Raw genomic sequence first — 13,719 nt, forward strand, 5'->3', positions numbered from 1 at the left:
TTTTGAGATAGATGCATGACTTTATCATTTGGTCACTAATAATTAAGACAGTATGTGTGTATGCATTTCATACAAATAATTTCTCTTTTTTTTTAAGTTTTTTTTAATTTATTTATTTGACAGAGACACAGCGAGAGAGGGAACACAAGCAGGGGGAGTGGGAGAGGGAGAAGCGGGCTTCCTGTGAGCAGGGAGTCCAATGCGGGGCTTGATCCCAGGACCCTGCAATCATGACCTGAGCCGAAGGCAGACGCTTAATGACTGAGCCACCCAGGCGCCCCTATACAAATCATTTCTAATTACTAAACATACTACACCAAAGTTGGATACCTTTATAGTTCATTATGTTAGGTTATTTTTAAATTTTTGAAATTCAATTCAAATACAGATAAAATAAAGATTATACATACTTGGAAGAAACTGCCTCCATGAATTCATCCAAAAAATCATCATATTCAGGACCTCTCACTCTTCTCTGCCGTAGCCCAATGTACAATGGATCTTTGAGTAAATCCTATTAAAAAAAAGTTACCACAGATATAGAAGTAATGATAGGATGTCATTCACACTTTCTGAGCTCAGTTTCCTCATCTACAGAAGGAGAGAAATGGAAATAAGATCTTTCCATACTGAGTGAGAATTAACCTACAGTATTATTTTGTATTACACAGAATATGTCTATAGTATTTATATGTCAAATAAGAAAAAGAATTACTAAACATTAAAACATTCTGCCTTATCTGGGGGAAATAAAAGGAATTAAAATCTTTCAGTGGTGCTAATTAGAAAAGTTCAATTCTGATTTTACAAGCAAAGTTCATCACATAGAAAAGTAATATTGAATTTTGAAATATTAGTTTAAAAAATGGAAAGATACCAATTCTTTTCTTAGATTTGTTTTGTTTCTGAAGGCAAAATCTTCAACAAACATTTTGATTATATCTTTAATATATTAACTGGCTGATGTTAAAAATAAATTTTTAGCCTTAACTAAAGGTTTCTTAAACTTTTTAAGCTTTACAAAGCTTAAGTTTTCACTAAAACTTGACAACATTACTCTGTTCAAGTTTTAGTATATGTAATACTGTTTTTTATGAGACCATTTTCATCAAGGTATAATTTATATACTATAAAATACATATATAACAAAAGCTCCCAGTAAACTAGGAATAGAAATGAACTTCCTCAACCCAACAGAGGGCATCTGTGAAAAACCCACAGCTAACAACGTATTTCATTCACAGTGAAAGACTAAATGCTATTCCCCTAAGACTGGAAACAAGACAAGAATATCTACTCTTTTTTTTTAAGATTTCATTTATTTGTCAGAGAGAGAGAGCACAAAAGCATGGGGAGGGCAGGCAGAGGGTGAAGCAGGATCCCCACTGAGCAAACAGCCCAATGCAGGACTCAATCCCAGGACCCTGGGATCATGACCTGAGCTGAAGGCAGACGCTTAACCAACTGAGCCACCCAGGCATCCCAAGGATATCTACTCTTGCTACTTCTATTCAACACTATACTGGCGACCCTAGCCATTACAATAAGGCAAGAAAAAGAAAATATAGGAATACAGATTAGAAGGAAGAAAGTAAACTTTTTATTTGTATATGCATGATCATGTACATGGAAAATATTTAAAAATCTACACACAAAATAACCCACTAGAAAAAATATGTGAATTTAACACAATAGTAGGTTCTAAGATTAACACATACAAATCAACTATATCTGTACATACTAGCAATGAACAGGTGAAAATGAAATAAAACACACAACTCCATTTATAATATCATTCCAAAATATAAAATTCATAGGGACATATCTCACAAAATATGTGTAAGCCTTATACATTGGAAACTACAAAATATTGCTGAAAGAGATTTAAAAGGACACACTGTTCTTGTGGGCTGGAAAAAAAATTTGTAATCTATGTCATGTAATAGTGAAAAAATGGACCAAACTGTTATCTTCAGTGACCTCAAAAGACAATGTACCGAAAGAACTTGTGAATCTGGTGGAAGAGATATCCGGGCAGAATGCCTAACGTGTAAGTTGGCTTCTCATAGCTGTATGATAAAGTCAAAACAGGGATGAGATGGAGAAGTAAAGTCTAGCCTGTGAGCAAAAACTAAAGACAATATAGAGGGCACAGGACTTGCTTGTAAAAGATTTCCAAAGTAAAAGAAGGCCTACAATCAAAGACCAAGTGTGTAGCTGGAACACCTTTTGTGAAAAACTAATTTAAAGTGGAGCCCAACAGATCACCATGGCTAGCTAAAAAGAGCTGGTTCTGCAGCACACTGACACGCCAGTCAATATAGGGAGGTCTGTTTTGAAAAGAATTGTAAGTCCTTTCTCTAACAGGGTAGACACTGGTCTGATACATAGAAAGCCTAAAAAATATTTAAGGGTACTGCACTATTGAGATGATTTGGGACAGAGACACGTCAAAATGAACATTCTACTCTGGGCCCCCAACTTTCCACAGGCAGAAAGCAGACAGAGAAAGCTATTCAGTGGCAGCACCACCATGTCTTATGGAAAAGGAAAGATATCTCAAAGGACAGAGCCAAGAGCTCAGAGAGCAGATCCAAAAGCCTAAAAGTACAACAAACTATAGAACCACTCTAAGGAAACAGAACTAGGCCCCATTCAAAAAATATCCCCTGACCCGGGGAAGGTGGCCTGGCAACTTGAGTCCAGGGGCAATTCAGAATTGCCATGAACCACTGAGGGCAATATGATGCCCAGTCCTCCCATTTTGAATTGAAGTGTGGATTATGGTTATTCTGTCCCTGCCTCACCACTGAACGGCGACAAGGACCCACACCAAGGAGCAGAACACAAGAAGCTTCATTTGCATCTAGAACTTATTTAAATGACAGGACCCTGAACTTTGGGCCTGCTGTTGTTAGTGGGATGAAACTTCTGGGAACCTAGGATGGAGATGTGCATATTTTACATGTGAAATGTGAACAATTTGTGAAGGATGAGAATCTAGATGGAGAAAGGCTGTGCCAAGCATCCCGGCCTTCCTAGCCATCCCAGTGAATCCTAAACATTAATAAAACAGTGATTGTTTTAAGTCACTAAATTTGGAGGTGGTTTGTTATGGATGAATGATGTTTTTGCAGGTGTTGTGATGTCAAAAGGTTAAACCATTTGAATGATCTGAGTTGGGATTTGCTTAAAGCCAAAAGAAATTATAGCCCAGTTCATACCTATTGTCCTAGTATAATTATCAACAGCATCCTCTTTCAGTGTGTTTGGCCAATAGATTCTGTGGTCATCCAACTTACACTGCACAACAATGAGTTAAGGCTTTCCAGCTAGCTGTAAGTTAACATATTTAATCATATAAATGTATTTCAGATAAAATGTAAAATCTGAAACAGTGCTGCTGTAAAGCCCAGCTATTTTGTGAGGCCTAAAATCTTTAAGCAGTCTACTGGCAGGCTTCTGAATGACTGAGGTTGAAGCACCAATGAGCTACTAGTGGCTGCCAGAATGAAAATATTTTCTCCATGTCTGGAATATATTTGGACTTCTAAAATGTGAATTAGAGAAAGAACACAATTGAGAAAAGATGCTATGGGTTTTGCCTTTTCTCTCATTCTTTCCCATGCTAATAATTAAAGTAAAATTCATAAAGAAGTCTGACTACAGTGAAGAGTCAATTAGGAAGACTTATGAATACTTTATCTCGTTATCTTTGAATTAAATCAGGAAGTGATAAAATTCTTCCAGTCATAATGTCCCTGCCAAAGTTACTGTTTTTTAAAAATTTCATGATAATTAAGGCTTGCACAATGAGTGCATTCTTGGAAATCTGGCTGACCAAAAAAATTAGTATCTACAAAAAGCAATTTAACAAGATTACCCAGTTTTGATAATGGCTCCACAGACCAAATAGCCTGGCACAGAAGTGATATTAACTCATTGGATTAAAAACTTCTTGTGGCCAAGAGTAAACACTTAAGAGATCTTTGTTGGAGAATAAATGAAAGACTTGAAATTAAGCAAGCACTTAAAAAAGGTTAGGCTTCCTTTAGCAAGAAGTGTCATATACAATACATGTGGTGTCACCAAAGACTTAGAAGCATGAAAGAAGGGAAGAGTAGGGGAAAAATAGTAAAAGACAAAATATATAGGAATAGAAGAGAATTCCAAAAAGGAGATAAGGAGGGAATACACTGGTGAAGGTAATTACTTACTCATTAGAAATATCTCAATTCTAGAAACTTGGAAATTTTTATTTGAAGTATTCATTTATTTAATGTTAACAGAAATCATTATCAACTCTCACCTGTTCTAGTTTCTTACATTCCTACCTTTCCAATCTGGAGTTTGAGAATTAAAAAATATTTTCTTAAGAATGAAAAAAATCATTTATTTTTCATTCCTAAATAGACGGTGTGTGTTTAGGGTTGCCAGGTATCCTATATATGTGGACATGTCCTGAATTTCATGATTTTTATCCTGTGTCCTGGATCGACTTTGTCAGAACACCCTAAATATTCTGTATTCAGCTTTTTTTCAATAAATTACAAAAATTTAGTAGTCAGAAAAAATATTTTTTAATATTTTAGGGTCTTCTTTATCATTAAAAAAGCAATATTGCCTATCAGAAAATTTCAGAGGACTGAAAAGTAAAATTAAAAACAAAGAATACCAATAATTTCTACCCACCATTAGCATCTCGATGCATATTCTTCTAGGTCCTTTTCCCTATGTCTATGCATGTAGAATACTATCTCTCTAAATGTGTGACAATATCATAGACTGTTTTATAACCCCTTTACACAGAGGAATGTATTATGAAAAGTTTTCATGTCACTAGATGAACATTTTAAAAGCTTGCAAACTGTATTGAAACTCTGCCCTCCTAGAGAGGGTGAACAAATTAATCTCCTAACCCAGTGACATCTAAGTACAGATCTTCCTGAACTTACAATAGAATTACATCCCAATAAGCCCATCATAAATTGAAAATATCTTAAGTAAAAAATGCATTGAATACACCTAACCTACTGAACATCATAGCTTAGTCCAGCCTCCCTTAAATGTGCTCAGAACACTTATATTAGGCTACGCTTGGGCACAATCATTGCAAAAAGCCTACTTTATAATAACGTGCTGGATATCTCATGTAATTTCTTGAATACTACACTGAACAAAAGAATGATTGTCTGGGCACAGAATGGTTATAAGTGTATTGGCTGTTTAACCTCAAGAACACATGGCTGACTAGGAGCTGTGGCTCGCTGCCTCTGGCCAGCATCATGAGAGAGAGATCATACCACATACCACAGCCTGGAAAAAGATCATAATTCAAAATCTGAAGTATAGTTTCTACTGAATGCATATAGCTTTGGCACCATTGTGAAGTCCAAAAATCCTAAGTCAGACCATCATAAGTCAGGAACTGTGTATCTATTTTGTTGCAGCATCAGGTAAAAGTATTATCTTTCCATATATATGTGTATATGTATATGAAATATACACATAAATATATAATATACAAGTATTAAATATATAATATATATATTTGCATATATAAAATGTTGTCAAATAGCATTCATTTTTATTTCTCTTCTAACACTGTTGAATACTTTTTATAAGTTTATTGACCATTTTTATTTCTTCATTTGTAAATTATCTGTGCCCACATGCCCTTAGGCAATTTTTATATTTCACATTTGACTTTTCTTATTGCCTTGAAAGTGCTCTCTGAATATTAAGATTATTAATGTTTATCTGCCATGTTATGAACATTCCCCACTTTAGCATTTATTTTAAAAATTTTATTTATAATATACAGATAATCATCTTCTTTGTTGCCATTTACTCATTTTCATATGAAAAAATCAGGTTCTGTAAAGAATATATAATTTTGGCTGTTTTGCTGGCTCATATCTTCAATACAATTATGGAAACTAACTGCCAGGGTACCTGGGTGGCTTAGTCTGTTAAGCGTCTGACCCTTGGTTTCGCTTCAGGTCATGGTCTTGCAGTCCTGGGATCGAGCCCCATGTCAGGCTCTGCACTCAGTGCGGAGTCTGCCTCAGACTCTCTCTACCTCTCCCTTCCATTCACTCTTTCTCTCTCTCTCTCTCTCTCAAATAAATAAATAAATAAAAGGAAACTAGCTGCCAACATTTAGCCAAGCATCTGAGGCATAAATTTTTAAATACTGCATAAAAGCAATACTTTAAATGTCAGCATGCATATGAGCTGGCATGAATCTTAAAAAGTGGTAGAAATAAAAATGATTAAAATCTGACTGTGATTCAGTTAAGGCTGGAACAGGGCCCAGGATTTTGCATTCTTAACACAAGCCCCTGGTAATTCTGAAGTGGTTGGTTCATAGAACATATACTGAGAACCACTAATTTCAAATTTATATTATTAAGTTAAAATAAAAGTATTCTACTTCCCAAAAGATTCCTGTCTCAGGTAAATATCTTGTCTATTTTAGTTTATATAATGAGTATTCCTAAAATATACCACAAATTTCAAGGACTTCCTGATAGTTTCAGTGCATATAAAGCCAAACTGAAGAAAGGCCCCATCTCGTTCCCAAGACATTGGTGTAGTATCTCAAAAAACAAAGAAATTCTTGATACAATTACATTATCATCTAATTTAGAGAGGGTGAGATAAAAAGAGACAGCAAAGAGTAAGCCCATGACACTACAAACTGAAAGCGTGGAAACTGAGGGACCTTCTTCTCTCCTCTGGCTTTATGTAATGATTAGTGCTCATTCCAGTGCAGGACCACTTGTCTGAAATGACAAGCAATTCCATACTATGAAAGGAAAAAGACAGCAAAGGAGAGTGGAGGGACAAATGATGACATTCTGGCTGGGGCTCTGTGGTAGGCAGAATGACGACTTCCCTGTAAATATGTTACCTTATGTGGCAAAAGAGACTGCAGATGTGATTAACGGTGAGTCCTTGAGAGTAAAAAATCTTTCCTGCTGTCCTCAGAGAAAGAGCTGTGATGACAGAAGCAGAGCCAGAAAGATACTACATCCCTGGCTTGAAAATGGAAAAAGGGCACCATGAACCAAGGAACAGAGGAGGTAGTCTCCAGAAGCTAGAAAAGACAGGCTATGAAATACAGCCCTGTGGACACCTTTGATGATTTTAGCCTTATGAGACTTGTGTCAGACTTGTGACCTATAGAACTATAACGTTAATATATTTGTGTTGTTTAAAGCCACTGAGTTTGTAATAACTTTTTATGGTAGCAAGAGAAAACTAAAACAGGCCACATTTTAGTGCCAACACTAGTTTCTGACATAGGGCAGCTACATGTGACAGAAAGTCTATTAGGTTTTTCTTTCCCTTCAGTTTCTCTCCATCATAGCCAGTTCATGCCAAATATGAAGAGTACTTCCTGGAACACAAGGGTGAACTTTCTAAATGGGAGGAGGCTTCAACTTTGTGACTTCAAGTTCCAGCAAGGATTCTAGATCTAGAAACACTGTATACATGAACTAAAGGCCAGACTAAATATAAAACCAGAATCAGAAATCTGAGACCTGGAGCAAGGATTTAATAAATGAAGAAAACAACTGTCCATGCCCTCTTGAAGACTAAGCAAATGTTATGGGCCAAACTGTGTCCTCACCAAAATCGTATGCTGAGGTCCTAACTCCCAAAACATCAGAATATGACTATATTTGGAAACAGAGTCTTTAAAGAGGTAATTAACTTAAATGAGGTCATTAGGCTGGGTCCTAATCAAATATAACTAGTGTTCTTATAAGAAAAAATTAGCACACAGATAAACACAGAGGAAAGATCATATGAAGACACTAGACAAAAACCAGACGAAGAAAAGCCAAGTAGAGAGACCTTAGAAGAAATTAACCCTGTTACACCTTGATCTTGGATATCTACCCTCCAGAACTGTGAGAAAACAGATTTCTATTGGTGCACCATCCAGTCTATAGTACTGCTATGGCAGCCCTAGAAAACTAAGACACCATGTAATACATGAAGCAGTCTTCAAAACCTAATAAAATCTAGACCAGCATGCAGGGGACACAAGGAACATCTACTCACATCTTTAGTCAAATAGCAAACTTTGATATTTGTCACTTATAAAAGGAAAAGAGACAAATAATAAACATAATTACTATGAAAAGATTTTGTAACAATGATTTAAAAAGAAACTGATATGCTCTTTTTTTTTTTTTAAGATTTTATTTATTTATTTTACAGAGAGAGAGCGAGCCAGAGAGCACAAGTGGAGGGATTGGGGAGAAGCAGGCTCCCCGCTGGTGACCTGAGCCAAAGGCAGATGCTTAACCATCTGAGCCACCCAGGAGCCCCACTATGGTATGCTCTTAAAAGAAAATTGAAGAAAATTTACTTCAGGTAACAGAAGTAAACTGTATATAGCTACAATTTCACAAGTAACATAAAGAAAATGTTAACTGTGAAATAACAAATGAAAGATAATATGGAAACACAAACACCCTACCTAAATGAATGCTTTGCTTTATTAACCTAAAGAATAAGAGTATTTTTAACCAACCACTTTAATGATTTGTTTTCATTGTCTCTGGCTTTTTTTTTTTTTTTTAAGATTTTAAGAATCTCTATACACAATGTGGGACTTGAGCTTACAACCCCATGATCAAGAGCCGCATGCTCTACTGACTGAGCCAGCCAGGCGCCCAATCAATGTTTTTATTCTTTAAACATCCTTTAGGTGAAAGCTGCAGAGATTAAAGAAGTCAGGCCAAGTGTGAGCTTACAGCAAGTGAAGAATGTCCTATCAATTGGCTCCTCATTTCTTTCCTGTTTTCATTACTACTCAACATAGGTATTTATGATAAAAGAGGAAAGTGTTTATAAAAAAGGAATCTAGTTCTCATTAAACTTTGCTAGAGTACTCTGGATAAGAAAATAAGTGGTGTTATCAATTTGTTTTTATATTTTTACGATGAGGTGTAAAATTGGACAGAGATTCACAAAAGAGATGAGATTAAAAGTTTTTACAACAGGTAGAAAAAAGTTTTTACCACAGGAATGTTTTTACTGAAAGCAGCTTTCCACATGTGAAACTGGAACATAAAGCAGCAACATAAAAACTCCATTACATTTTACACTTAGTCATATTTTAGTGAATTAAATTTTCTATGTCTTTTCAGTAAAGCAGCAGTACAAAATAAAAAGAATAAAGTATCAGAATGAATTAAATAAGAATATTAAGAGTTAACAACTCCTCTCACTCTAAATATTTTTCTATTCTCCCTTACGTATTAACTAAGAGCTATAAACATAAAAATTTAGGTTAGATTGCTTATAAGTTAGGATGTTACTAACAGCGGTGCCTGGGTGGCTCAGTCGTTAAGCGTCTGCCTTCGGCTCAGGTCATGATCTCAGGGTCCTGGGATCGAGCCCCGCATCGGACTTCCTGCTCAGCAGGAAGCCTGCTTCTCCCTCTCCCACTCCCCCTGCTTCTGTTCCCTCTCTCGCTGTGTCTCTATCTGTCAAATAAATAAATAAAATCTTAAAAAAAAAAAGAATGTTACTAACATATTTTGAACACCAGTAGCTCACAAGAGAAAAAGAAAGCCATGTGTTGGCAATTCCAGACTTCAAGCTCTATTACAAAGCTGTAATCATCAAGACAGTATGGTACTGGCACAAAAATAGACACACAGATCAATGGAACAGAACAGAGAACCCAGAAATGGACCCTCAACTCTATGGTCAACTAATCTTCAGGAAAGCAGGAAAGAATATCCAATGAAAAAGGTTATCTCTTCAACAAACGGTGTTGGGAAAATTGGACAGCCACTTGCAGAAGAATGAAACTGGACCATTTCCTTACACCACACACAAAAATAGACTCAAAATGGTTGAAAGACCTCAATGTGAGACAGGAGTCAATCAAAATCCTTGAGGAGAACATAGGCAGCAACCTCTTCGACCTCAGCCGCAGCAACTTCTTCCTAGAAACATCGCCAAAGGCAAGGGAAACAAGGGCAAAAATGAACTATTGGGACTTCATCAAGATAAAAAGCTTTTGCACAGCAAAAGAAATAGTCAACAAAACCAAAAGACAACCGATAGAATGGGAGAAGATATTTGCAAATGACATATCAGATAAAGGGCTAGTATCCAACATCTATAAAGAACTTATCAAACTCAACACCCAAAAGAACAAATGATCCAATCAAGAAATGGGCAGAAGACATGAACAGACAGTTTTCCAAAAAAGACATCCAAATGGCCAAGAGACACATGAAAAAGTGCTCAACATCGCTCAGCATCAGGGAAATCCAAATCAAAACCTCAATGAGATACCACCTCACACCAGTCAGAATGGCTAAAATTAACAAGTCAGGAAATGATAGATGTTGGTGGGGATGCGGAGAAAGGGGAACCCTCCTACACTGTTGGTGGGAATGCAAGCTGGTGCAGCCACTCTGGAAAACAGTATGGAGGTTCCTCAAAAAGTTGAAAACAGAGCTACCTTACGACCCAGCAATTGCACTACTGGGTATTTACCCCAAAGATACAAATGTAAGGATCCGAAGGGGTACGTGCACCCTGATGTTTATAGCAGCAATGTCCACAATAGCCAAACTGTGGAAAGAGCCAAGATGTCCATCAACAGATGAATGGATAAAGAAGATGTGGTATATATATATATATATATATATATATATATATATATATATACACACACACACACACACACACACACACACAATGGAATATTATGCAGCCATCAAAAGGAATGAAATCTTGCCATTTCCAACAACGTGGATGGAACTGCAGGGTATTATGCTGAGCGAAATAAGTCAATCAGAGAAAGACATGTATCACATGATCTCACGGATATGAGGAATTCTTAACCTCAGGAAACAAACTGAGGGTTGCTGGAGTGGTGGGGGGTGGGAGGGATGGGGTGGCTGGGTGATAGACATTGGGGAGGGTATGTGTTATGGTGAGCGCTGTGAATTGTGTTAAGACTGTTGAATCACAGACCTGTACCTCTGAAACAAATAATACATTATATGTTAAAAAAAAAAGAAGATAGTAGGAAGGGAGAAATGAAGGGGGGGAAATCAGTGGGGGAGACGAACCGTGAGAGACTATGGACTCTGAGAAACAAACTGAGGGTTCTAGAGGGGAGGGGGTGGGGGGATGGGTTAGCCTGGTGATGGGTATTAAAGAGGGCACGTACTGCATGGAGCACTGGGTGTTATACACAAACAATGAATCATGGAACACTACATCAATGTTCCATGTTCCAGTGTTCCAACTACAACTAATGATGTAATGCATGGTGATTAACATTAACATAATAAAAGAAATTTAAAAAAAAAGAAAGTCATGTGTTGGATCATTTCTATCTCTTCTAAGCAAGAGAAAAGTTAATTTAGAATCTAAATGGCTTCTATTCTTCCTGAAATGTAAATGCTTTATTGTGGGTTTTTTTTGGTTTTTGGTTTTTTTTTTTAATTTGAGACAGAATGAGAGAGAGAGCACATGAGAGGGGGGAGGGTCAGAGGGAGAAGCAGGCTCCTTGCTGAGCAGGGAGCCCGATGCGGGACTCGATCCAGGGACTCCAGGATCATGACCTGAGCCGAAGGCAGTCACTTAACCAACTGAGCCACCCAGGCGCCCTAAATGCTTTATTGTTAATAGAATACAGTTGATATGTCTGTCCCAAAAGTGAATAAAATTATGAGAAAGTTAAGGAAAAGACAAAAATATATTCTGCTTTATAAATCCAACATACCTCTATTAGTTCTTGGGAAAGACAAGGCAGATGTGTACTTAAAAAAAAAAAATCATTCTTCTAATGAACCAAATGAAATGTACTATTTCTTCGCTTAGAAATTTTGAGCACCATATAACATTAGCAGAATAAACTACTGTTGCTATTGCAAATGAAACAATTTTTGTAAATTAGTTATTACAAATACCTAGGAAAGCTTTTGAATTTTTAATATTTATTTTGTAAGCAATCACATTACTGAGGGCTCTAATTTGGTCAGGATAATCTTTACCTGATTTTCTTGGGTTTCATCAATAAACTTATTACCTATAAATAATGATAACTGGGTCTCTCCAGTCAGTCAACTACCCCATTTGTTTTTCTTATCTTATTGCAAAGGCTAGCACTTTCTGAACAATCAAAGAGAATAGTGATAACAAGTGTCTTGATAATTCTTTAAAATAATGCCCCTGGGGCGCCTGGGTGGTGTAGTCAGCTAAACATCCAACTCTTGGTTTCGGCTCAGGTCATGATCTCAGGGTCGTGGGACAAAGCCCTGTTTCAGGCTCTGCACTCAGCATGGAGTCTGCTTAAAAGATTCTCTTTCCCTCTTGGTCTACCCCTCCCCCCACCCCGCATGCGTACTCCCGCTCTCTCTCAAATAAATTTTTTAAAAACAATAAAAGAATGCCTCCATCACCATTAATTATGATGTTGCTAATGGTTTGAGTAGTTTTTGATATTAAAAGTATGCTGCAAGATTCAGTTTGCCAGTATTTTATGAAGAATTTTTGCTTCTACATCTATATTCATATAAGCTAACATTTACCAAGTGCTTACAAAATGCCAATCACAATCATAAACACTCTAAGAGCATTAAATTTTGACAACTCTGTAAGGTAGGTTCTCATTTTACATGAGGAAACTAAGGCACAGAAGAGCTAAGTAACTTTTTCAAGATTACACACCTATAATGTGGTAAAGGTAGGAACATGGGTAAACATGAGACAAATTAGCAGTTTCTTATTATGTGCTATTTTTTTTTTTTTTACCAGGTTTGGATATCAAGCTTATGTTCTTTTCATAAAATGAAATGTGAAGCTGTGAATTTTAATATGCTCTGGAACATTTTATAGAGTACAGGAGCTACATTTCCTTAAAAGCTTGAATGATCAAATTCATAATCTTATAGGAGTTTAAAACTGAATTCTATTTAATTTAACATTAAAATTTAGACCTATTTTCCCTTTTGTGTGTTTGTCTCTTATATTTCTGTCTAATGCTTGCATAAATCTGATGACCTGTTTCACGAGCATTCAACCATTTTGGATAGAGCCTGATCATTTTACCTAACAGCCTAGGAGCCCCAACTAATTGTGACAAGGTGGAGGCTAGCCATGCCAGTAAAACTAACCATGTGACCCAGGGTGAGGGGCTTTGGTTCAAATGTAATCAGTCAGATTGGTACCTGAGTTCACATGCACAATCAATCAATCAATCATGCCTAGGTCATGAAGCCCAATAGAAACTCTGAACTGTGGGGGTACATATCAACCCCACACATTAACACCACAGGGTAACTTGCCCCTGACTCCACAGAGAGGAAATAGAAGCTTCACCCTTGGAACCCTCTGAGACTCTCCCCTATGCCTCTCTTCCTTTTGCTGATTTTAATCTGTATCCTGTCCCTATAATGCACCATAACTGTGATTATAATAGCTTTCATTGAGATCTGTGAGTCCTTTTAGTGAATTATCAAGCCTGAGAATCACCTTTGGGGAATCTCCCCGCCAAACCTGCAGTTGGTGTCAGAAGTAAAGACAGATGTGGGGACTGTGTAGTCCGGCTAACTCCACATACAACTAAGTTATCTTTTTAAAAGGAACAAATAATTTACTCTTTTTAAAATATGAACTCTAGCTGATCACATATTAATATACATTTTCACCATTACTAAATATGAT

General features: G+C 36.6%; 1 protein-coding gene across 2 annotated transcripts in view; it reads right to left on the bottom strand.

Annotated features, from left to right (window-relative positions):
• The window catches only part of ME1 (malic enzyme 1), a 202,783-nt gene that overhangs the window by 97,481 nt on the left and 91,583 nt on the right, over positions 1 to 13,719 (bottom strand). For both annotated transcript variants that reach the window (XM_064597816.1, XM_064597815.1), the window contains exon 6: positions 411 to 514. In XM_064597816.1, coding sequence (XP_064453886.1) covers positions 411 to 514 — 104 coding nt within the window. The remainder of the gene's footprint in view (positions 1 to 410; positions 515 to 13,719) is intronic.

Source organism: Mirounga angustirostris, unplaced genomic scaffold (genome assembly GCF_029215605.1).
Source record: "Mirounga angustirostris isolate CCGP_5_RB_7025 unplaced genomic scaffold, mMirAng1.0.hap1 SCAF_8, whole genome shotgun sequence".
In the NCBI taxonomy this organism is placed as follows: Eukaryota; Metazoa; Chordata; class Mammalia; order Carnivora; family Phocidae; genus Mirounga; species Mirounga angustirostris.